This window comes from Puma concolor, chromosome B2 (assembly GCF_028749965.1).
Source record: "Puma concolor isolate L17-30 chromosome B2, mPumCon1.1.hap2, whole genome shotgun sequence".
In the NCBI taxonomy this organism is placed as follows: Eukaryota; Metazoa; Chordata; class Mammalia; order Carnivora; family Felidae; genus Puma; species Puma concolor.
This window is the reverse complement of record NC_141671.1, coordinates 146,105,223-146,127,950: the sequence shown is the minus strand read 5'-3', so window position 1 is coordinate 146,127,950 and position 22,728 is coordinate 146,105,223. Positions and strand designations below refer to the sequence as shown.

The 22,728-nt window shown below is 52.5% G+C and overlaps 1 protein-coding gene across 1 annotated transcript in view; it reads right to left on the bottom strand.

The window, feature by feature from the left end:
- The window catches only part of IGF2R (insulin like growth factor 2 receptor), a 104,252-nt gene that overhangs the window by 23,181 nt on the left and 58,343 nt on the right, over positions 1 to 22,728 (bottom strand). The window contains exons 15-32 of the mRNA XM_086708267.1: positions 21,972 to 22,119; positions 21,282 to 21,459; positions 20,273 to 20,388; positions 19,619 to 19,787; positions 18,214 to 18,393; positions 15,384 to 15,485; positions 13,983 to 14,084; positions 11,709 to 11,904; positions 10,220 to 10,390; positions 9,535 to 9,678; positions 9,276 to 9,451; positions 8,905 to 8,992; positions 8,211 to 8,426; positions 7,231 to 7,361; positions 6,882 to 6,979; positions 4,081 to 4,217; positions 3,068 to 3,258; positions 1,455 to 1,581 (exon numbers count right to left, since the gene is read on the bottom strand). Coding sequence (XP_086564393.1) covers positions 1,455 to 1,581; positions 3,068 to 3,258; positions 4,081 to 4,217; positions 6,882 to 6,979; positions 7,231 to 7,361; positions 8,211 to 8,426; positions 8,905 to 8,992; positions 9,276 to 9,451; positions 9,535 to 9,678; positions 10,220 to 10,390; positions 11,709 to 11,904; positions 13,983 to 14,084; positions 15,384 to 15,485; positions 18,214 to 18,393; positions 19,619 to 19,787; positions 20,273 to 20,388; positions 21,282 to 21,459; positions 21,972 to 22,119 — 2,670 coding nt within the window. The remainder of the gene's footprint in view (positions 1 to 1,454; positions 1,582 to 3,067; positions 3,259 to 4,080; positions 4,218 to 6,881; positions 6,980 to 7,230; positions 7,362 to 8,210; positions 8,427 to 8,904; positions 8,993 to 9,275; positions 9,452 to 9,534; positions 9,679 to 10,219; positions 10,391 to 11,708; positions 11,905 to 13,982; positions 14,085 to 15,383; positions 15,486 to 18,213; positions 18,394 to 19,618; positions 19,788 to 20,272; positions 20,389 to 21,281; positions 21,460 to 21,971; positions 22,120 to 22,728) is intronic.

The following is a 22,728-nucleotide window of genomic DNA, read 5'->3' as shown; positions in this document are numbered from 1 at the left end:
ACACATCACGGTGGCCATCAGGGCTTCTGACGTCTCTCCAGGAGTCCCCTCCGCCCCCCTCCTCAATCACAGACATGGCCCTAAAAGTGCCCCTGGCCAGCTAGGCTAGATCATGAGGCTGCAGTCCCCAAGTTTATGGGATGGCTCCTCTTGACCCAGAAGCCAGCGGCTCCACAGCCTCCCCCTCCTCCCCCCGGGCTGGGCCACAGAAGCCAGTAGGGTTGTGGTGGGATGCGGGGGGACCTGATGGCACCCCTCCCGCTGCCAATGAACCCACACCTCTCTGGGGCCCAGGCACGGACATTCAGTCGAGGTCTCCTAGCTGTCCCCACGTTACCACTGGAAGGTTAACAAGGAGACTGACTCTGACAAATACACAAGCCTACAGCTGGTGTGACTGGCACCCTGGGAAACAGGAGTCACGGACCGCAGCATGACTCTCAGGGAGAGGGGCTGATCTCCTCACCGAAGGAGAGCTCCGAGTAGACCCGGGGGGGGGGGGGGGCCCAGACGCCAACGGGTACGCACACGACAGAATGCGGCTGCCCAAGGCTGTCTGGCTCCCCGGCTTCATGTTGGGTCCCCCACTATGGGGCACTGGTGACTGGCAGTGTCCCTCATTGTGGGGGTGGGTGACTGTCAGCATCCCTCCCTGTGGGGTAGGTGACTGACGGGTGGTGTCCCTCCCTGTGGGGGTAGGTGACTGATGGGTGGTGTCCCTCCCGATGGGGGTAGGTGACAAGCGGCATCCCTCCCTGTGGGGGTAGGTGACTGATGGCTGGTGTCCCTCCTGATGGGGGTAGGTGACAAGCGGCATCCCTCCCTGTGGGGGTAGGTGACTGACAGGTGGCGTCCCTCCCTGTGGGGGGGTTGGTGACTGGCGGTGTCCCTCCCTGTGGGGGTAGGTGACTGACGGGCGGTGTCCCTCCCTGTGGGGTAGGTGACTGATGGGCGGCATCCCTCCCTGTGTGGGTAGGTGACTGACGGGTGGCGTCCCTCCCTGTGTGGGTAGGTGACCAAAGGGTGGCGTCCCTCCGTGTGGGGGTAGGTGACTGACAGGCAGTGTCCCTCCCTGTGTGGGTAGGTGACCGAAGGGTGGCGTCCCTCCCTGTGTGGGTAGGTGACTGACGGCGTCCCTGTGGGGGTAGGTGACCCACTGGCAGCGTCCCTCCCTGTGGGGGTAGGTGACCCACTGGCAGCGTCCCTCCGTGTGGGGGTAGGTGACCAACGGGCGGCGTCCCTCCCTGTGGGGGTAGGTGACAAGCAGCATCCCTCCCTGTGGGGGGGTTGGTGACTGGCGGCGTCCCTCCCTGTGGGGGTAGGTAACTGACGGGGGGCGTCCCTCCCTGTGGGGTGGGTGACCGACGGGCGGCGTCCCTCCCTGTGGGGGCGGGTGACCGACGGGCGGCGTCCCTCCCTGTGGGGGCGGGTGGCCGACGGGTGGCGTCCCTCACCTGTGGCAGGGTTGGTGACCTGGCAGTTGTCGTGCACATTGCTCCTCACAGGACAGGCGGCGGCTGTGGGCCAGGAGAAGGTGTACTCACAGTCCTCCACCGCGCTGATGAACATGGGCCTGGAGTTCTGCGAGCAAAGGACAGAGCGTTGCCAACAGGGCAGGTTTTCCACAGGACGTCAACCTATGCCAAGCAGCAGCTTCTCCACAGCACCACACAGGACGCGCGGCAGCGTCTGCGTGGGGTGAGGGCACATTTCGGAAAGCCAAGGGTGGAGACCCGTTCCTGGGGTTTCACTGGGGGCTTAACACGTGCAGAGCAGGTGAGACGGACCCAGGGCTGGAAATCTGCTAGGGCGCCCATGGACACTTCCCCACAGCTCGGGCTGGGAAGGAGGGGCGGAGGCCTCGGCGGGCGAGGAGCCCTGCAGGGCTCCGGTGCGTCAGGAAAGAGTAAATAGCTGATAACATTGTGAAAAACAAAGGACCTCAAAATCTGCTACTGGAGGCAAAAAAGCCCGCCAAAGAACGAGCCATTTATTCTACCGACCCTCCGCGCATCCCAACGCTTCTGCCGCCTGGCCACAGCCCACGTGCAGCACAGGGCACGGCCTGGGCCACCGCGTGCACAGCCCCTCGCGGGCCACCCCCGCGTCCCCACCCCGCGTCCATCGGCTTTCTTCTCTGCCCTGAGCCTCTGCCCGGTTACGGAGCTGAGAGTATCTATCGGGGCCCGGGGGTCCAGCCCCAGTGGCTCACGTGCCTAGTTTCCTGAGGAGGAAGCCTCGGCTGCTGCTCCCTTAAGAGGGCCGACCTCTGGCTCCTGGGGCTCCCTGGGCTCCTATCGCTGCCGGCCAAACAGCTGAGAGAGCGGGCGCCCTGTCCTAACACGAAGTGTGCTGGTCCCGCCTGTCCTTATTCCTAAACTGACTACAACCCTAGTCTCACACAACAGCACACGGGGCTTCATCTTGAGCTCACGAGTGGAGACGTTCCCGTGGCGAGAAACAGTCCCAAGAAACCGTTCATTCAGCCCACACCTGCTTACCTACACACAGCAGCCCATTGGAGACGGGCACGGTCGGCAGAAACGAGGCCGGCCCCCCTCTGCCGTGCCCCTACCGCACCCCGGCAACGACGCGTGGCACCCTCTTACCTCCTCCAGCTCACTTCGGTTTGGCAAGATGGGAATAGCTCACATTATTAATGGGTAAACAGCTTAGGATGGTTAAGTAATCGAGCAAGTTGCACAGGCAGGAAGCGGGCGAGCTGCCCTGAACAGAGTTTGTCCAACCTTCTGCTTCTCCCGAGCCACGTCCGTGAAGACACAGGGCGGGCTCTCAAATACTAGTTTTCTCCACAGCCTTTGGGGGACCTTTGGGGAACCACACTTTAAACAGAACCAACCAACTCTGAAACTAGAAATGCCAGGTCAGGCATGCCAGAAGCCAGAGAAAAGAGGTGCCCCACAAGCCGCAGGGCTGGGGCAGGGCTGTTGTGCGGGGGCAGCCTGGGCCCTCTGCTCACATCCCAAGGGCAACAAGACAGTCTCAGTGGCCCTTGGATTCACGCTGCCCGCAGAGCACCAGGGACTGAGAAAGCCGTGTCACTTACGACTTGGCTCTCACTGCAGGTGAATCGGATGGTGGTCGACTTTTTCCGAATCTGGTCTGGACACAAGTCCCCATCAACGTACTTCAGGATGGTGCTGCCGTCTTTCCACTGTGGCCCGTCCCTCACCCGGCCGAGGTTCACGGGCTTGGAGCTACCCAGGAGACACGCGGCCGCTTCCGGAGGGCATGGCTCTGTGAGACAAGACACAGGCAAGAGTTACCTCCCGTGATTCTCCCGTCTAGAATTTATCAGGCAGGTAACGTCAGACACGCCACATATTTGATGCTAACGGTGACTCCAGAATAGCTCTTTCTCTTTCAAGTAAGTGACACGACAGTGATATCACAGGACTTCTCAGTTAAATGCTGTTTTACCATAGATGGAATGGGGGAGGCATGGGGTGCAGGGAGATTCCAAGGTTCAACAGCCTAAGTTATTTCTGAACCCCAAATACGATGCAGCTGAACTACCTACATGAAGCCAACAGAACATTTTTGACAGCCGGCACTCATATACCATCTTTAAGAGTTACCAAGAACTCTGCCAATTTCCCGGTCCCCAAAATGTCTGTGCCATCTGCCCAGGTAAAGAACTAGTCCCACTTCCTGGACTGGGAGCCACACAAAGTGAGAAGGGGACCCATGGCCTTAGATGTAAGGACCACCCACCCACATTCCTCTCAAGAAACACAGAAAGCACACACCCGATCTCTGTTTCACACCCTGTGTCTCCTACCCTGCTAGGAAATATCCGCCACCATGACCATCTCCACCTACCTCTAACCCTTCACGATCAAACAAAATTACAGTGTTCCCAGCAGAGTCTCCAATGCTGATTTATCCTGGACCACCCCAGGGATCAGTCATTAGCCCTTAAACAATTCCTCCTGCCACCCCATGGCCAAAGCACTCGCGTGATGTCAAGGGGGGATGCACTTTCAAAGATTCCTGCTCCCACTTGATCTTCCCCCAAACTGACCACAGGCCAACAGCCCACCAAGAGTCCTCTCTCACCCGAGCCAGCCTGGGGAGACAGAGACTTGCAAACGTTGATGAGGTAGTGCTCAGTGGCCCCTGTCCTCGTGACGGCTTCCCAGTTGTCACTGTACCTTGCCAGCGACGAGAGGTCGAAGGTGTTGCCAGCCCCGTCTCTGGAGGGAAGAGAACACTGCCATTAGGCTCACGTGTATTCAGGGTGCGCACTGAGCACTCGGTCTGGAAAGGACCAAGGATCCAAGGTGCAGTCTATGGCTGACGTCCCAGGACTCCGATCTCACCCCGGGACAGAACTTCACCCTGGACCTCTCCCACCACCTCGTTCAGCAAAAGTCTGTATTCACCCAGAAAAGAGCAGAGACCAAGCCTGAGAAGTGCTCCCCACACTCAAGCCAGTGAGAGGACAAGAGCAAAGAGCAGGCCACTCAGAGCTCCCTCGGGGCCAGCTACCTGCTGTTGGACCCCGAGGAGACCAACGGCCACTGAAATAAAAATGAACTGGTGTCGACGCTTCTCGGGCTGAACGTTTACTTACTACACAAATCCCAAATAGAACGGTTACTGAGGGCCAGCCCCACACCGGTGAGGTGTTAATGGTGAGCAAGACACACGCTCTGTCCCTGGGACACACCAGGTCTGGGTGAAGACAGAGACGCGGTCACAGATGGCACTTGACGAGGACTCAGGAGATAAGAGAATGGAAGCATTCATTCATTCGTTCACAAGACAGGTGCTAAAACTGAGGGTACCGTACTGAGCAAAATGGATGAAAACCACCTGTCTTATGACACAGAAATTACCAGTAGAAGGAAAACACGATAAATAGAATTAAAAAAAAAATTTTTTTTAAGTACACAATATATCAAATGGCAATTAAAGCCGAAGAGAAAAATGAGGCAGGGAAGGGCGATGTGAGGTTTGGGGTCGGTGGCAGAGAAAGACTGAGGTGTTAGATAGCACGGTCAGAGAAAACCTTATTGACAAGGTGACCTCCTTTTCCACACGTTTGCGCTCCTATAAATTCATTACAACATGCACATATAAACTTCCATTTTAACCGGCGATTCCATTTTCCTTTGATTTCATTAATTCTCTTAAAAATTGTGCATTGGGGCAGCTGGGTGGCTCAGCTGGTTGAGCGTCTAGCTCTTGGTTTCAGCTCAGGCCACGATCTCACGGTGCGTGGGACCAAGCCCCGCGTTGGGCTCTGCACTAACAACACAGAGCCTGCCTGGGATTCTCTCTCTCTGCTCCTCCCACGCTCATGCACTCTCGCTCTTTCGAGATAAACAAAAAAATAATAAAAATAAAAACTGAGCATAAATATATTTGGTGGGAAAGGTTTCATGCACAAAAATAAGACTCTTTGTACACAAATCTCAGAAAGCAGAAAACAGTCTCCAGTGGCACAAAGAGAATAGCTGAATGAATTAGGCCTATCAGAAGGATAGTTCACGCCCAATAGAAATGAGAAACGCAGGGGCGCCTGGGTGGCTCAGTCGGTTGAGCGTCCGACTTCAGCTCAGGTCACGATCTCGCGGTCCGTGAGTTCAAGACCCGCGTCGGGCTCTGGGCTGATGGCTCAGAGCCTGGAGCCTGCTTCCGATTCTGTGTCTCCCTCTCTCTCTGTCCCTCCCCCGTTCATGCTCTGTCTCTCTCTGTCTCAAAAATAAATAAACGTTAAAAAAAAAAATTTGGGGGGGCGCCTGGGTGGCGCAGTTGGTTGAGCGTCCGACTTCAGCTCAGGTCACGATCTCGCGGTCCGTGAGTTCAAGACCCGCGTCGGGCTCTGGGCTAATGGCTCGGAGCCTGGAGCCTGCTTCCGATTCTGTGTCTTCCTCTCTCTCTGTCCCTCCCCCGTTCATGCTCTGTCTCTCTCTGTCTCAAAAATAAATAAACATTAAAAAAAAAAAAATTAAAAAAAAAAAGAAATGAGAAATGCATTTGTTTCATGTGAAAATGCTTAAGAAACATTAGCTGGAAAAGGTAACATTACAAAACAAATTCTGATTCAAAGTTGCTAAACACATATTACTGAATGTATGCTTTCCCATATTACTAAAACTTAAAAAGTTGTCACTTTACCCAGATAAAAGGAGAGAACACAACAAAACAGGGAAGGAAAACATGGAAATGACTACACTTTCCCCTAGGGCTGGATGCTGTAAGTCTGTCACCCTTTTCAGGTGGATCATCACAGAGCAGAAGTGACAGCACGTCCCCCAACCGTTGAGAACCACAGATGAAACCTCCAGGGACGGGACACAAGATGCCTATTTTGCAATAGTTCCAAGGGCAACCGCTGAAATGCACACACAGTAGAGGCCTCTACTTCACCTCAGGAGCTGCCAGTCACCCAGTCCCAGGAGCCACAGGCGACAGAGATCAAAAGAGCCACTGACAGCCCCTGAGAACCTGCTGTCTGGGCACCCCCGACTGTCTCCGACGCCCCGGCCTCTGCACCTCCGCCCTTGTCCTCTCCACGCCTTCTCCCCGCCACACAAGCAGCGTGCCAGGGTGGAGCACAGGCCAGGTGACGTCCCGCTCACTCTATTCCACTCACACCGTGAATCATGCAAGGTTTTTCTTCTGTTCCAATCGCAATCACTTCCCTGTACGCATCTTAGCACAAAATGATCACTGAAACCCAAAGCTGTGAAGGGTTCAGGAGTTAACCTGATCCAAGTACTTGTTTGAATATGAAGAAATGAAGGCTTGGAGAAACCACCTAAGCCAACACCCTGTCCCGACCATGAACTGTTAAAACTGCACGCAGTTCACCAGCCTGTCCAAAGGAGTCAAGAGACGCACGGACTTACTTGAATGAACACTCGGTCACGTCAAAAGGTGCGCAGGCATATTGCGTTCGCCACTCGAACACGTAGGAGCAATCCGAGGTCTCCCTGAGAAATACCGGCTGGAAGAGGGAAGAGCGACATATATGTCACGTGGGACACTTCACGTAGTTTATCACACTTTGAATCTTCAGAATGGAAATAGTAAAGGAGGTGATGTCCGTTAAAATCCATACACGCTGATCAAGGTTTCGACCCATCTTCCGTAACTACTGCATTTGCGGTCAGCTGACCAGGGGCCTCTGAAACGCCGGAGCGGAGGCATCTCTCGAAGAGCGGGGCAGCCACGCCCGTGGGCCGTGACCACACTCACCCTCTGCGTGCTACGGTCGCAGTAGAAGAAGATGGTTGTGGAGCGCTGGTACACCTTGTGGCAAGTGTCCCCCCCGGTGTAGTTCATTTTCAACAAGCCATTCTCGTAAGTCAGCTTCTGAGTGAGGAGGCCTGTTCGGAAATGACCAGATTAAAACAAGGTTCGGGGCCCAAAGTCTCCCAGCCACGTCACGTCCCCCAAATAAATCGCCACAAGAGCACGTGTGTCTGGCCTCCCAGCACCGGAGCCTACTCCCTGCCCCACTGCCCCGCAGGAGGAATAAAACCCGGCCTCCTCTTGTCCACGGTTACAGTGTTCTGGTCTCATGGTGGGCACAAGCAGCACAGGCTCTCATCACTAAGAGGATGGCCCTAGGGGCTGCCCATGCACTCACCACCACATCGCATACTTCTTCTTCTTCTTTTTTTTATGATTTGAGAGAGAGCGAGCGTGTAAGCAGAGGAGAGGCAGAGAGGGGGTGACAGAGGATATGAAGAGGCTGACAGAACAGAGCCCTATGTGGGGCTTGAACTCACAAGTGACACCATGATCTGAAGTCGGACATTCAACCGACTGAGCCACCCAGGCGCCCCAGCTACTCCTATTTAAAAGTTCTCAAACTAGTATTACTTGCCCAGCTGCTGAGACGGCATCATGACCAACGGCCTACCCTGTAAGTTATAGCCACATCCTATACTAAATGCATCTCCGCTAACTTGATTCTAGAAAGTACTGGCTACTTCAGCGTGCCCCTGGGTTGCAACAAAGAATCGATAGCTGGAATTGCTAAGTAAGAACAAAATAAGCTCTAGCGACATCTGTCACGATGCATTCTGCTTAAGAAAATCAAGTGAAATCAGAAACGTGAATATGTCACCCAAAGGCAGCTTTCTTCCTACTCTGGAAAGAAGAAACCTTCAGCATGAACCTTAATATGCGATTCCATTCTTGCACAAAAGCATAAGAAAAACCCACGGTACCTGCCACTTTGTGAAATCCCAGGGCTCCCCGCTTTTCCTGACACGATGAGATCACCTTGGACTTGTCATCCGTGGAGCAGACGTCTGAGGACAGCTTTCCACAGACCCGGAAATAATAGGTGTACTCCCCAGCACTCACGACCGTGTCATTGACGGCCAGAGGCTTCAGGTCGTACAAGTTGCCATGTCTCGGGTCCTTCACCTCACAGTTGTCTCCTTCAAGAACACACGGGAAGCGAAGGACCATTGCAGTTCCACACGCACTCACTCTCTCGGGCAAAAAGTCTTACAATTTTTAATCACGTGAATACGGTCTTAAAATAAGCATTAAATGCCATTTCCACATCATCCCATCATGCTTGTAACATTACACAAACTGCCTGTCAAACAGCGTTCTAGAAAAGCCTGGGTCACAGGGTGAAGGTCCACTTAACCACACAAAACCTCAAGTTACGGTTCTCACAGGTGAGAAGCCAATAAGCCGTCACTCCGAGTAGGTGAGGGAAGATGTCCCTGGTAAAGGTGGCAAGGCAGTGGAGTAAAAAACTCTAGGATAAGAAATTATCCATCTACTAACAAGCATCTCACGACTGTGCGTGTGGCCATCACTACGGAGTTTTGTACCCAGATGCTGGTTGGAATGTCTGCCCCTTCATCCCTTTGCAGCATCAGTGAGCCGGGCCCCAGGTCTTACCTTCCACTCTGACGACAGGACAGGCTTCCACCGTTCTCCAGACGAACACGTACTCACAATCATCCAGAAGCTGAAATGTTGGTGATCCCTATAACAGAAACCAACAACTTCTGTTTTTATCTTTTTTTTAAGCCAAAGATAGCCACAATTAATATCCAACCTTCAATCTCCGTGAGAAAAATACATGAGCCTTATTAAACATGTTAAGACCCAGAGAAAAACAGTACGTTCTAGTCAAATGCTACTGAAGGCCTACAACCCATGAAAACACAGCCAAGGGTGAAATCAGAGAGAAGGTTCAGAGGGTGAAGGGAAACAGGAAATGGAGCCACTGACAAGCAGGCCCAGTCCTCACTGACGAGCTCACGCACCGAAGTCTGAGCACACTCGAACATTATCCTGGTCGAGAAGCGCTGGTTCCCACACCTGTCGCCGTTGACGTAGACGATACTCAGAGACCCGTTGGCTGCGGCCTGAGGGCTGATCTGTACCACGCCCAGGTTCTGGCTGTTGTCTTCTGATACCAGGCAAGACCCCACTGCGCTGCCTGCAAGAGCCGGGAGTTCATCCCTCTGGGGCGGGGGACAGCAGGAAGGCAGATGCGACTCGAGTCAAACGCTCACTACTCACCATGACATTCAGGAATATAAGGGAGGGGAGTGCAAACGCTCAAATAGAAAGTTCTCTTTCTCCCATCCGCGGAGGTGTCTACAGCCGCCCAGGGCTTCCTGACTTGGCTTAGGCCGCTCAGATCGTACTCGTTTCCAGCGAGGTCTGAAATACACGGAAACACACGAGCTACCCCTGCTCTCTTGCCAGCGTTAGCACACCGGCACACTGAAGACCGATGATGCACGAACTTGACGTCGTTACTAAGGAATCAGAAGGGCCCAGGAAGCTACAAGGCTCTTCCTACAGACACATACACTGGCTCTGGCCCTCAGAACTGCCCTTCACAACAAAGTACCACCGACGTGGAGGTGCAGGGACCCCGCAAAGCACGAGGCGTCCTGGGGACACTGCTCAGCTCACAGAGCTTTAATGCCTTTTCGGTCCTCAAGTAAGAAGCTCTGAATGTATTTTACTTTCTTCCCCTGCGTTTTCTTCTGTTCTTGAGCAGCTTCTGATTACAAAACGTAGCTTAAAACTCTTAATTATATATACCCAGATTCTCTTTCAGAGAAACACCGCAAGTGTGGGTTTCAAAGAAGCACAGAACACAAACATGCTGCCTATAAAACACACCACACACGCACATGTGATTACACTTACGCACACATACACACACCCTTGATCCTGGTCCTCTCGGCCTTACCCGTGACCTGGCAATCCACTGGAGAAGGGACACAGGCCAGTGCGGTCTCAAACTCAAAGAAAGTATCTCGGATTCCCCGGCCAGAGTCAATGTCCTGATGCAGGAACTTGGGGATTCCTGGGTAGGCATCATCGTTGCAAACAAAGCGGATGATAAAAGCATCAGCAGTCCCTGGGGAACAAGGGAGGCCAGGTTTTAAGAAACAGAGCAACAGGACAATGCCCCCACTGGGAACAAACCTCACAGCCACCCTCTAAAATGATGACATCACAGCACTGGGTCTGTCTCAAGGGGGCTGATGTCAACTACAGAGTGGCCGTGTTCACTGCCACAGTGACCCACACGACAAAGGGTTTACAGGGTGAGCCTGACAGTCCTGCGGTCTCATATTCTAGAAAATATGCACATGCAACATCCTTTCCTCAACCCCAACGCTAGCTAACATCACCGGCTTATTCAACACCACTCGCTAAGTTCCTTCCACACGCAGGAGTGAAAGAACCAGAAACGATCCCTGCCCTCCTAGGAGCTTACACTCCAGCCCGGCGGCCCCAACACGAAGCACGTGGAATGCAGTCTAGGGCTCGCCAGACGGCGGGAAGTTGATGGAAGGAAAATGCAGCAGGCCCAGACATGAGAGACCCCCAGGTGGTGGGGGTTTTAAGGAGGGGGCTGGCCTCACTGGGAAAGGGACACCTGAGCTGATACCCGAAGAAGGTGAAGAAAGGGACCCCAGGGCCATCTTAAGGGGGGAGCACCTTGGGCAGGGGCGAGAGCAGAGACAGAAGCTCAGGAGGGGAGGGTGGGCGAGAGGGAGTCTCAATGGTTTCAGAAGCAGGAGGTCGGCAGGACTGAGCAAGAAGGGGGGATCCCGTCCCGCAGCCTCTGTGACAGCACTGGCCTCTAGTCCGGGCGCAAGTGGCTGGGAATGGCACGATCTAAACACTTGAACCATCACTCTGTTGAACACAGAGCGCTCGGGGGTGGAGGGCGGGCGAGGGAAAAAACAGGACGACCACCAAAGGGCTCCTGCAGCGAGGGGGACCGAGGAAGCGTGGAGGCTCAGCGGCCGCAACGGGTGAAGACCCCACAGCCACCAGCACGTCATCTCCTGCAGCCATCCACAGAGGTGGCAGGTAATGTCATCATCCCCATCTGTGACAGGAGGAGACCGAAGCAAAGAGGCTACACGACAAGCCTGAGGTCACACGGCTTTACATCCCAGAACCGCCAAGGGGCCTAACGTTAGGAGCCTGGGGGAAGGACAGGCACAGGGACCGTCAACAGTGTGGTCCCGACACTTAACAGGATCACACGCGAGGGGCCTGGCAGAGCACAGAGAACTCGAGTGTGCGATGCCATGGCCCAGAGGCTGGAGGGCAGGGGAGTGCTGCATGGTCACGTACCCTACACGCTCAGGAGGTTCACAGACACGCACAGAGCCACCAGGACATGCGTTAGTGGCAAAATAACCTGGTTCTGAGCTCACCTGTGGAAGGGTAAAGAGGCCCCTTGTAGGTCAGCGTTATAAAGCCCTCGGTGGACAGCTGGAGGGTTTTCTCGAGTCCAACCTGCTTTTCTGGCTTCAGATACTTCAGGTCTTTTGTCTCGGTTTCCGCCTCACAGCCAGAGGCTGGTTTTCCATCGAAGGTGCCACAGGCTGGCATTGTGCCACACACGTTGAACTGCAGGCCGGACAGCAAGAGCCACACGCGTTAACACAGGCCATGTAACTCAGCACAAACAAGAGCCCTGGCAACTCAAACCCTGAGAGGCTAACTAGTTAGTATTCAAGTTACCAATTTACACGTTTGGGCACTTAAATCCAGAAGTTAGTACACAATGCAAAATTCAAAATCCAAATGGCAACACGCATAAACTGCTTCTAGGGAATAATAAACACATATTTATTTACACAGCCCCGTATCTCTAAATGCCGAAGATGCATTACATAGAACAATGCCCCATCTACAAGAGGGAACATATACGTAGAGCAGACTATGACACCATTTTCAATATTAGAGAAACTGTGTAGAGTTGAAATGTCAGTTACAAGGAACCAGGAGCAAACATCCCCTGTACTTCCTAAAGACACCGGTATCATTCTATCATGCAAATGAAGTTAAATATGTTCTGTGGTACGAAGACGCAGAAAGGAAAGACTTCTCTACATCTGTTAAGTGTTCACGGACAACGTGCACAAAATCAAGGTCAGCTTTTCTTAAAAGACCAAAGCTTCCTACTCGGGAAACGGCCCATCGGGACTACAGCCAACGCAGGTGCTCAGCAGCCGTGCGGGCCGTGCGCGGGAGGCCATGGTTAACGAAATTTGGATGTAGGTTCCCTTTCCTTTCCATGGACTTGCCTGCAAGTGAACCACAGAGCTGAGAGAAGCTTGGGCTTGCTCTGCCAGGCTGTGGGCACCGGCTGTCCTGTGGGCCTGCATCTGTAGGCCCCTCTGATCGGGGGTGTTCAGGCACCCTCGGAGATGTCGGCAGCTTCAGCAGCGTGGGGAGGCCGCTGGGCATATCCGGGGGTCACCGAGCCCGGGAGGACCGGGTGGCAAGGGGACAAAGCCGGGTAGGCGGCTGGTGGGTGGCGCTGGCCTAAGCAGATGGTTCTCCTGGTGGCACCCAGGAGCCCAGACACAGCTGGCACCACCCAATGCCCCTGCTAGCGCACACAAGGCAGAGGCTCTCTGGGCTGCTTCTAGTGTGTTCTTTATAAGGGTTACTATCTTCCAGCATGTCCTCTATGTGAGTCGACAACGTTCTTGTCTGCTTCTCACACTTACAGGTGGCCATATACACTCGCACCTATTATAAACCTATTAGTAACCGAACCCTGTAGCAGCAGTTTGGGGACTGGGGGTGGGTAGATGACCAGCCAAAGTGCTGCTGAGGGACAAACCCTGTTCGGGTATCCCCCCCCAGCCTGTGGGACAAGCTGTATGCTCTTCTACACCGACAAATTCCCCTCTGTGTCAAATTCACGTAAGACATTCTTATCCCAACTTCCTGTTCTCAAAGGGTATTCTCTCCTTCCCATGTGGCTGTGCTGCAAAAATTTAAACAAATATATCTATGTACATACATACATATACACAAGCTAACATATATATACATGTATATACACACATACACGTACATATATGCGTGTATATATATACACATACGCGTGTGTTCTTTCTTTCCAGCAATGCTTAGTTCATAACAGAACAGCATTACGTGGGGGTTTTCCACCTTGCTGCTCCAGACAGAATATCAGGGCTATCACTGAAGGAAGTGCTCTCAGAAGAATCGAGAACACAGCCACCCCAAGTTGTTTCCCTTTTATAGGGTAACGTAAGTACCATTTCCTCCTGACTGGTGGTTCTGACTCCAATGGGCATCAGAATCACCTGGCAGCTGGTCAAAAGAAACTGATGAACCCACCCCACAAGAATTTATATTTCTAACAAATTCCGGGGTGACGCCAATGCTGCTGGCCCAGGACCACTGCTCTAGACACACAGCAACAGATCAAGAATTTCTTTTCTGAAAAATGTCACCCTCATGTCTGTACTACAGCAGTGAGTAGAAGTTTTACCTCCCTCTCCCCTCAAATCTGGATTCTTTCACCTCTTCCTGGGTAACAGCTGCCATCACACTGCCCTGGACCATTCCTAAAGACACCTGCCACCAGCATGCACCAGCGGCAGATGACTTACACGCACGTTCTCCTTGTTTCAAAGCAAACTAGAAATTCATCATGTAACTCTTACCACAAAAGTCTTTCCAATGCCTAAGAGCACGTATCCTTGGGTATTGTTCAATGGGTTAAGATCAAACACAAACCCACTGTTCGGGTCCCTTATAGAACAGGCCTGCAGAAACAACAGGGGAAGAGATACATTCAAACCAATCCCACAAGAACACGGCCAATATGGAGCGCCCTCGCAAACCTGTGTGTATGGACCTCACAAAACATGTGCTTCTCCACTGACCTGAAACCCCTGTCAGAAAAGCGGCCCCATGCATCCGTCCACACCAGCCTCTTCAGATACGGCCCCTGTGGTCTGCCCAGGTGTGATACCAGGCTGACAAATATTAAACTTACCTGAAAGCTCTCAAGGCTATGATATTTACCTAAATAAAGAGACCACCGCTGACCCTCAAGGGAAAAGTTAGTTAGAAACCATACATAACCCATAAATAATTTAAAAAAAGAAAAAGAAAAACTTTAGAAAGTTGGTTTAAGTGTTCCTTTTTCTATTTCAGGCATTCACTTAAACACCATGATAACGGGAGGCATGATGAGGTACCTCACCATCCCTTCTCCTCTAGGAGATGTCATCAACCTTACTCTCCCCCCACATCTTTCTTCTGCACAGTCCGGCAGTTCAGGGGAAGCATCAGGGGTCCCAACCCCAGAGAGCATGACCGAGGACGCAGGGCGGCATCCCGCCATCCCTACCCTTCCCCGGCACCACAGGCCCAGGACCCTGTGGGAACCTTCGTTTAGGTGGGCCTGGGCTCTACTGTGAAAGCAGAGCTTTTAGAAGGAGAGGGAAAGGAGGAAGACTGAGCACAAGGAACACAGCCAGCACCGTGAAAACAACATCACCAGCTCACGGCTCTGCGGGGAGGGGGGGGGGGGGGGGGCACCCAAGGACGAGAACACAGGCCAAGGCCAAAGAGCAGGATAAGCCAGGACGGCAAAAGGCACGTAGAAGCAACGGCAGTAACAGGGCCAAGATCGGAGCTTGAAAACCGTGAGCATCACATTGAAACAGACAGGCCAGATCCCGCAGATGACAGGGCACTGGAACGTTTTAGGTGCTGCAGTGACAACCCCCCACATCTCTACAGTGATGGAGAACCCCCAGAGCCCGCTAGGGTGCCACCACAACACAGAAGGGACAGGGCAATGGAGAAAAAGGAAGGAATCTATAGTAATAGGGGAGTAAAGCCCAGGGTCTGGTTCTCAGCCCAGCATCTGCGAGCCGGGGTCTCCGGGAGAGCAATGCGGGGGGACGCCCAGATGCGTGATGCCAAGGCGCGGGAAATGGAGAAGCCAGGAACAGGTTTGGAAGCACGAGGGAAGGGGTGGGCGCAGAGCGGGGGCACCGGGGTGGGCATATCCAGGAGCAGGGCAGCGAGACAACCCGGGACAGCACGCATACCTGTTTTGTGTCTGTCATGATTTGGATGGGACAGGCGGCCTCTGTGTTCCACAGGAAACTAACCACACACTCCCAACTGAGAGAAAATATGGGGTGGGTATTCTGAAAGGTTAAATGCAGAGTAACAGTCAGTATAAGGAGATGGAACTCGATCTCACCAAGGGACTACTAGCCTAGCACATACAAAGCGCTAAAGTCTACTGAACTTAGTTTAATTATGCGTCAGCGACAGACTAGGTGCTCAGTGCGCACTCCCTAATTACAATTTCATGTCCTATTATTCCCACTAAGGACATACTACCTCTCGTGCTCAGATGTCAAGAAGTTTACCCGAGGTCACGTGGCAGTGAATGGCAGAATTGGGGTCCAGATCTGGGTTTAAGTCCACGCTGTTGAAAAACACTCCACACCAAGAGTATGGAACGTAAGAAAGACACAAAAGACCCCGGCATGGGAGATTTTACTGACAGAAGCTCAGAACTGGGGACCGAGGGTACAGAGGAGCCTGGAAGGGTCACAGGGAGCCTCGCGGGCGCTGTGAGCACTGCCACCGTGTGGGGTCTGGCTGCAAAGTCCTGCTCAATGCGTGAGGGTTCACCGGCTGCCGGTAACTTACAATGTGGGCACTGTCCTGGGTGTGTTTCAGTGAAATGTTGCCCAAACATGCGCCGCACCGCCTCCTGTGGGAGCTCTGCCTCGTTACAGGGAACAGCAGCTTGTGCTGAGAGAGCATTTACCACTGTGCTGTTTTATTAGCATTTCTCAACCGAGCGTCATAATGACCTGGGAACCAGGTTCTGTAATCACCTACCATCTATACACAGGTGAGCAAACAGAGGCACAGAGAGTCAGGACACCTGCCCAGGCTCACAGGAGGACACATTGGGCACCTGATGGTGGGCGCACACCTTACCCACCAAGCACCCTCTGGCCTGGAAGTGCCCTCCCTCCCCGCCCCCCTCAGCCTCAGCAACTCTAACAGTAAGATAAAAACACATCTGTCCTGGGGCACCTGGGTGGCTCAGGCGTTAAGCGTCTGACTCTCGATCTCACAGTTGGTGGGTTCGAGCCCTGCCTCAGGCTCTGTGCTGACAGTGTGGAGCTTGCTTGGGATTCTCTCCCTGCCCCACCCCCTCTCTCAAAATAAATGAAGTTTTAAAAATCCTTAAAAAAAAAAAAAAAAAAAAACTGTGCCTTCTGCCCTACACTGTGGTTGTGAAAAGGTGCTGATTTAACGGTGAAAGTTCTGAAAGTTCTGTGGCTTGCAGAACTCTGCGACACGACCTCTGTTCATGGTGTCTGGGGCCCACCGTGTGTACCAAGCCCCACACAAGTACTCAGACATACAGTGACGACGCGAAGCTGCTCTGAAGACTGCAGAACGCTGCCCGCATGAGGTGTCACAGGGAAGCTGAAAAACTAAGGATCCCAGAGAACCTTCTGGAACAGTCCAGTATCTCCGTGGGAACAAGAAACCGCAGTGAGAAGGGGAGGTGGGCAAGGCTCCAAGGAGGGAAAACAGACATGCCCAGGAGGTGGCGAGGGCTGGGCTGGGCAGCCAGGAGTTCTTCCTGAGACTGAGGAAGGAAACAGCCAACCCATCCCCGGGCTACTCAAGGAGCACGCTTACAGTTCAGTCATGGAACACCTTGCACGACGTGGGCCCATGCTCGTCCAGCTAGGGATTTCATCCCCTTATCAAAGACCCCTCCTTGACCTCTGAAGAAATCGTCTCTCGGAAAAAAATCACATGTTGGCAAATGACACTGAGAACTTGGGGTCTGCGAGGCAACTGGAATGTATGTGACAAAGTTCAACAGACTGCTGAGGACTGAACACATTTTGCCGTTCGTTCCAAAGAAACTACAGGAAGCTGGAACAGACCCTTAAAATGTGTACCTGACCCTTTAAGTTATTTGATAACAAACGTGAATTCTATTACCTCCACTGTGCATTCACCTAAGACTTTGAATAATTACTCAAAAAACATGTGACCTAGATATAAATGTAAAACTCCAGATAAAAAAGCAATTGGATTTGGGATAGCCACGTTCTGGAAATGAGTGCCAGGGATGGCGCATAACATCGTGCATGTATCTAATGCCACTGAACTGTATACCTAAAGGTGGTTTAAATGGTACCTTTTATGTTATACGCTTTAAATTTTTTTTTAATGTTTATCTTTATTTTTGAGACAGAGAGAGAGCATGAGTGGGGGAGAGGCAGAGAGAGAGGGAGACACAGAATCCAAAGCAGGCTGCAGGCTCCAAGCTGTGAGCATGGAGCCTGATGCAGGGCTTGAACTCTTAAACCTGAGCCGAAGTCGGACGCTCCACCGACTGAGCCACCCAGGCGCCCCAATTATGTTATACATTTTTTACCAACTTTTTTTTTTTAGAAAAGCAATTGGGACGGTACATAAGCATCTTTATTTGGGGTTTCTCTTCTATTCTACCCTGGCTAAGGAACTCAGGGCCAAAAGCAATCTCTATCACTTTCTCTACTTCCTAGCCTTAATTTTTTATCCTTGATTGCCCACGTTTCACACATATAATCTTCATCATTTATCCGTGAATCAGAGCGGCATCGTGCCCCAGCTTCCTCATCTATGAATGCTGGGGTTTGGGTGAAATTGTCTCAAAGACGCTTTCTGCCGCCAGGATTCTCAGATCACCAGCTGACAAGAAGTAAGAGACAGAATGGAGTCCACACAAGCCAGAGAGAAAACTCCACTCGAGACTCGCTCATCTCCACAAGAGACACGTCAGCTGGTTCTCAGTCACAAAAGACCCAAAGGAACCAAGGTCGTGGGCAACACACAGCGCCTTACCAGGCTGCCCTTGGAACAGACGAGATGGATCCTGGTGGTGTAGGTGGTGAGCCTCCCGTCGCTGGTGGTGCACGCTGAGCCGTTCACGTACTCTAAAAGGAGGCTGCCGCTGTCCTCCACCATGGGACCCGTCTTTGCGACCCCCAAGTTGCTGATGGAGACAGTCTCAGAAAAGGAACCCTGCAAACAAACGTGTCTATTGGGCTTTCCCCTCCAAAGAGGACTTCACTACTGGTACATGTGATTCTCGTGTCTGTAAAGTCACCACAGACGCTGAACCATCATCCCAAAGGGATCACGTACCTTTACATACACATATCCCACAGAGATGATGATCTCAAATCCTGAAAACAACTCATGCTGGCAGGTTCTATTTTCCTCATTTTACAAAAAGGGAAAGGAGGTTCAGATGTGCTAAGTGACTTGTCTGAGGCTGCCCGGCTAACAGGCATCCAAGGCAGGACTCAACCCTCGTCCACCTGGCCCAGAACCAGGAGCTTCTGGCGCTGCCCTTCCCACCAGCCCCCGCCCCTCGTGTCTCCACTCCACTGTGGTCTCAGCAGGAGAGCCAACAGGAGACGGTGGACATGTCCATGGATGACCAGAAGCACGGCCAGATTTGAGTGTGGGCCACAAGTCCGTGCAGGCAAGTGAGTGAATCTCAAACACAGAACCCGCGAACGAAGAGGACCGACTATCCCCTGAAGTCACTGCTCCAACAAAGCGCGCACACACATATGCACACGTGTGAACACAGCAGGGAACTTCACTCTCGACCACCAGAGTGCGCTCACCAGCTTCCTGGAAAACCCCTCCAAGCGGCCATGTAACATGTGCCAGGAAAAGCCCATTCCCGACGTGCTATTTTTGAGGAAGCACACGTACATCTTTATTTCAAGATTCGCCATGTCCAAGGAGCACAGGAAAACGTACTGAAACTCTGGCAGTAACTGCATTCAATCGATGATGCAGCACAGCCTGGCGCCCCAAGTGAGAGCTCACGCGTGGATCTGTTCGGCCACGGCAGCTCTCCCAAGCCGGCTTCCCCCTCGTGAGCTTTTGGAAGCAAAACTATTCTTTACAGACATCTACTGGCCTCAAAGACACTTTTGAACTCAGGCTGGACATACCATTAGGAGCGTCCTCTGCCCTGTATGGAGATCAGAGGTCACCAGCACTGGGCATTTCGTGCAGTTCTAAATCTGAACAATGACTCAAGCACGACCACATCGGTGGGGGGGGAGGGCGGATGAGTTTACGCTGGGGCCCCACTCCTACTCACAGGGCTTCACTTCAGCAGCCAGGCCTACTTTGACCTGGAAGTCCCAAAATAACCACCTCCGCCCACTGAGTCATGTGCTGGGGGCGGCAGGGAAAACGAGACTACTGGGGAGGGCAGGCTCACCTGATCGTTCTTGTATTTCATCTGGCAAGCCGACGCATATCGATCACAGCCCGGCACCGGGTTCAGGGGTCGACACACATTGATGTAGTATTTCCGCCACGTGCTGCGCTCGCCCGCATTGTCCATGGCGTACCAGTTTCCTCCACGACCACCTTCAGATTTTGCCAGGCTAAAATTTCAAAGCAAAATGCACGCTTTTAATGCTAACGGATTTCAGCCTGACAATTCATTTCTAAGTGGTTGAGGACACACAGAATGAAACATGCCCTGCCATTCAAACTATGGAATTTAGCTCACCGTGACTCATAACACCCCCGAGTATCTCGACTTTCACTGAAGTCAGTATTCAGCAGACCGTGTACTGCCCCCCTCCCCCGCACCTCTGTACTGACAATCCTTGTTTCAAACCACGCAGCTGAAGACTGAGGCTTTGCTGTGGCAAGGAGCAGTGGATGTCACAAAGCCTACCACACCACTGTTAGAATTCTTTCTGTTTAAAACTCTCCATCTTGGTCCTGCACCGCCACGACCTACTTGACTCCCCGTTACCAACCAGCTACGTGCTCACCAGCAAAGCCTAAGCCAGCTTAGCACTACGTTGGACCCGGGCCAGGGCCAAGGCCAAGGCCAAGGCCAGGCTGACCCTGGCCTCACCTGGAGAGATCATACTGCTCCAGCGTAGAGGGGTCGGTCACCACACACTCCAGGGGCTCCTCCGGGCAGGCGTAACTGGTGTACCACCGGAAGTTGTAGGTAGAGTTGTCTTCCTCCTGGTCACATGACAGGGAGAGACATGGGATGGCAAAGAAAAAAGGGAATGTTATTAAAGCCAGCATCGGGGCGCCTGGGTGGCGCAGTCGGTTAAGCGTCCGACTTCAGCCAGGTCACGATCTTGCGGTCCGGGAGTTCGAGCCCCGCGTCAGGCTCTGGGCTGATGGCTCAGAGCCTGGAGCCTGTTTCCGATTCTGTGTCTCCCTCTCTCTCTCTGCCCCTCCCCCGTTCATGCTCTGTCTCTCTCTGTCCCAAAAATAAATAAACGTTGAAAAAAAAAATTTAAAAAAAAAAATAAATAAAGCCAGCATTTACAAAATGATGGGCATTTTCCGTCGGTAAGAACTATAGGAAAGACGGTCTACTTTTGTCCATCTACGTCTGTCTTACTGACATGAAGATCTCCCAGGAATAAATTAAGATGGAAATCTACCCTCTGCTAAGTGGCACTGAGGGCTGATTTTTGATACGAGTTTTGTCCCCAAAGCCAACTGGGTGGTGGGTTACCATTGAGGTACACAGCCCACTGAACGAATAAACAGCTCAGAAAATGAATACTGCCTACGTACCCTGGCAAATCTAAAAGGATTAATTAAAATCACAGGAGATGATGATTTGGCCAGGACACCAGACTAATAATAGCTCTGCGTCTAAATAAAGGGCCCACGATAGGCTCCTGTATAGGCATCAGGGAGCCAGACGACGTGATGGTTTATCCCCAGGAAAGCCCAGAGCTCACACCTCACCTGTGGTTAGAGCCTCATCCCACTCCAGGAAAGTCAGCAGCCCTGTCCCACCCACCGTCTTCCTTTCCCCCACCTCGACGGGACTGCCACTCTCTCCCTCTCGGCTCTCCTCAGCGATGGACGCCCACACACCGCACAGTTCCTACCTGATACTCAGGGAGACCGACTCCCGCGTCCCGGTCACAAAGGAAGGTGATCAACGTGGCTCTCGGTGTATGCTTTTCGTTGTTATAGGGTGTGCCGTCTCTGTAGTTCAACTGGATCATCCCGTTGTAATAGGAAAGTTTAGCATTACTCAGTCCCAAGTTCCAAGCCTTGTTATCACTAAAACAAGCAAACAAACGTCTCTCAGAAAGGATACCAAGGCCAGAAGCACTGCAGTGCTGGAACACGGGCGAAACGGCCACCGAGCAGTGTGGTGGGGGCAATGTCCATGCTCCAGGGCTGCAGATCACCAGGGTCTGCGGTGGGGCAGAGGGCAGCCCCACCCCCACGCCAGGACCCAGGGCCACGCTCAGCACGCTTGGTTTAACGTACGACGCCTCACCTGAACCGATACCACGCCCAACAGAGAACCCTGTGCTAACTATCTCACAACCCAGAAATGCAAGCGACTCAGAAGGAATTATGTAAATTCCAAGGGTGTGGCCTGCTCCTCCTTATCCAGGATCTCAACCTCCTAGCATCCTCTGGTGTTTAGGTTTTTAGGCCAGGGCTTCTCAGTGTTTACTGTTCCTTGCAAAGCAATGATGTCAGTAGAGAACAAACCTGTCCCTGAATATTTGTTAGCGCAAGATACCTAAGGAAAACCCGTAACTAAAAATAGTTACACTTGCCTTTTTGAAACTTGACAGGCTCCGGAGTCCGGCTGGCAGAAACTCACAGACACCGCACCACAAACATTTATGTAAAAGTCGTACTTCTCGGTCTCAACTTTATAGGCACCATTTTTCTTCGTGAGAGGTGATAAATCAAAAGAAAACCCTAAGGAAGAGTAAAAACAATGCCAATATGTAAGGTCAGTTGGACCACAGTCAAGAAGGTCAGCTGCGGGGCGCCTGGGTGGCTCAGTCGGTTAAGCGTCCGACGTCGGCTCAGGTCATGATCTCACGGTTCATGGGTTTTGAGCCCCTCTGTGCTGACAGCTCAGAGCCTGGAGCCTGTTTCAGATTCTGTGGCTCCCTCTGTCTCTGCCCCTCCCCTGCTCGCACTCTCCCTCTGTCTCAAAAATAAATAAACATTAAAAAAAAAATTAAAAAAAAAAAAGAAGGTCAGTTGGACCACAGGGGCCCCAAGTTGGGCCCCAAGCCTGCAACTTCAAAGAAAGTCTCCCCAGGAACCATCTGATGAGGGCAGGAAGATGCAAAATGGCAGAAAAGGTGCTTTCCCCTCCAGGCCACCAGAGCTGCACCTACGGACATTTCCCCTGCACATGGATTCACCACCACCAAGCCCCTTTTACTGCATTAACCTAAAAACCCAATTTGAAGCCCCTGGCTGGCTTCAAATGCTGACTGAATAAACCACCAGTGTGTTCAAAGCTGTATGACCACAACACAGTGTGACCTTCTTGAAAAGTCTAAGGTAGGTTTC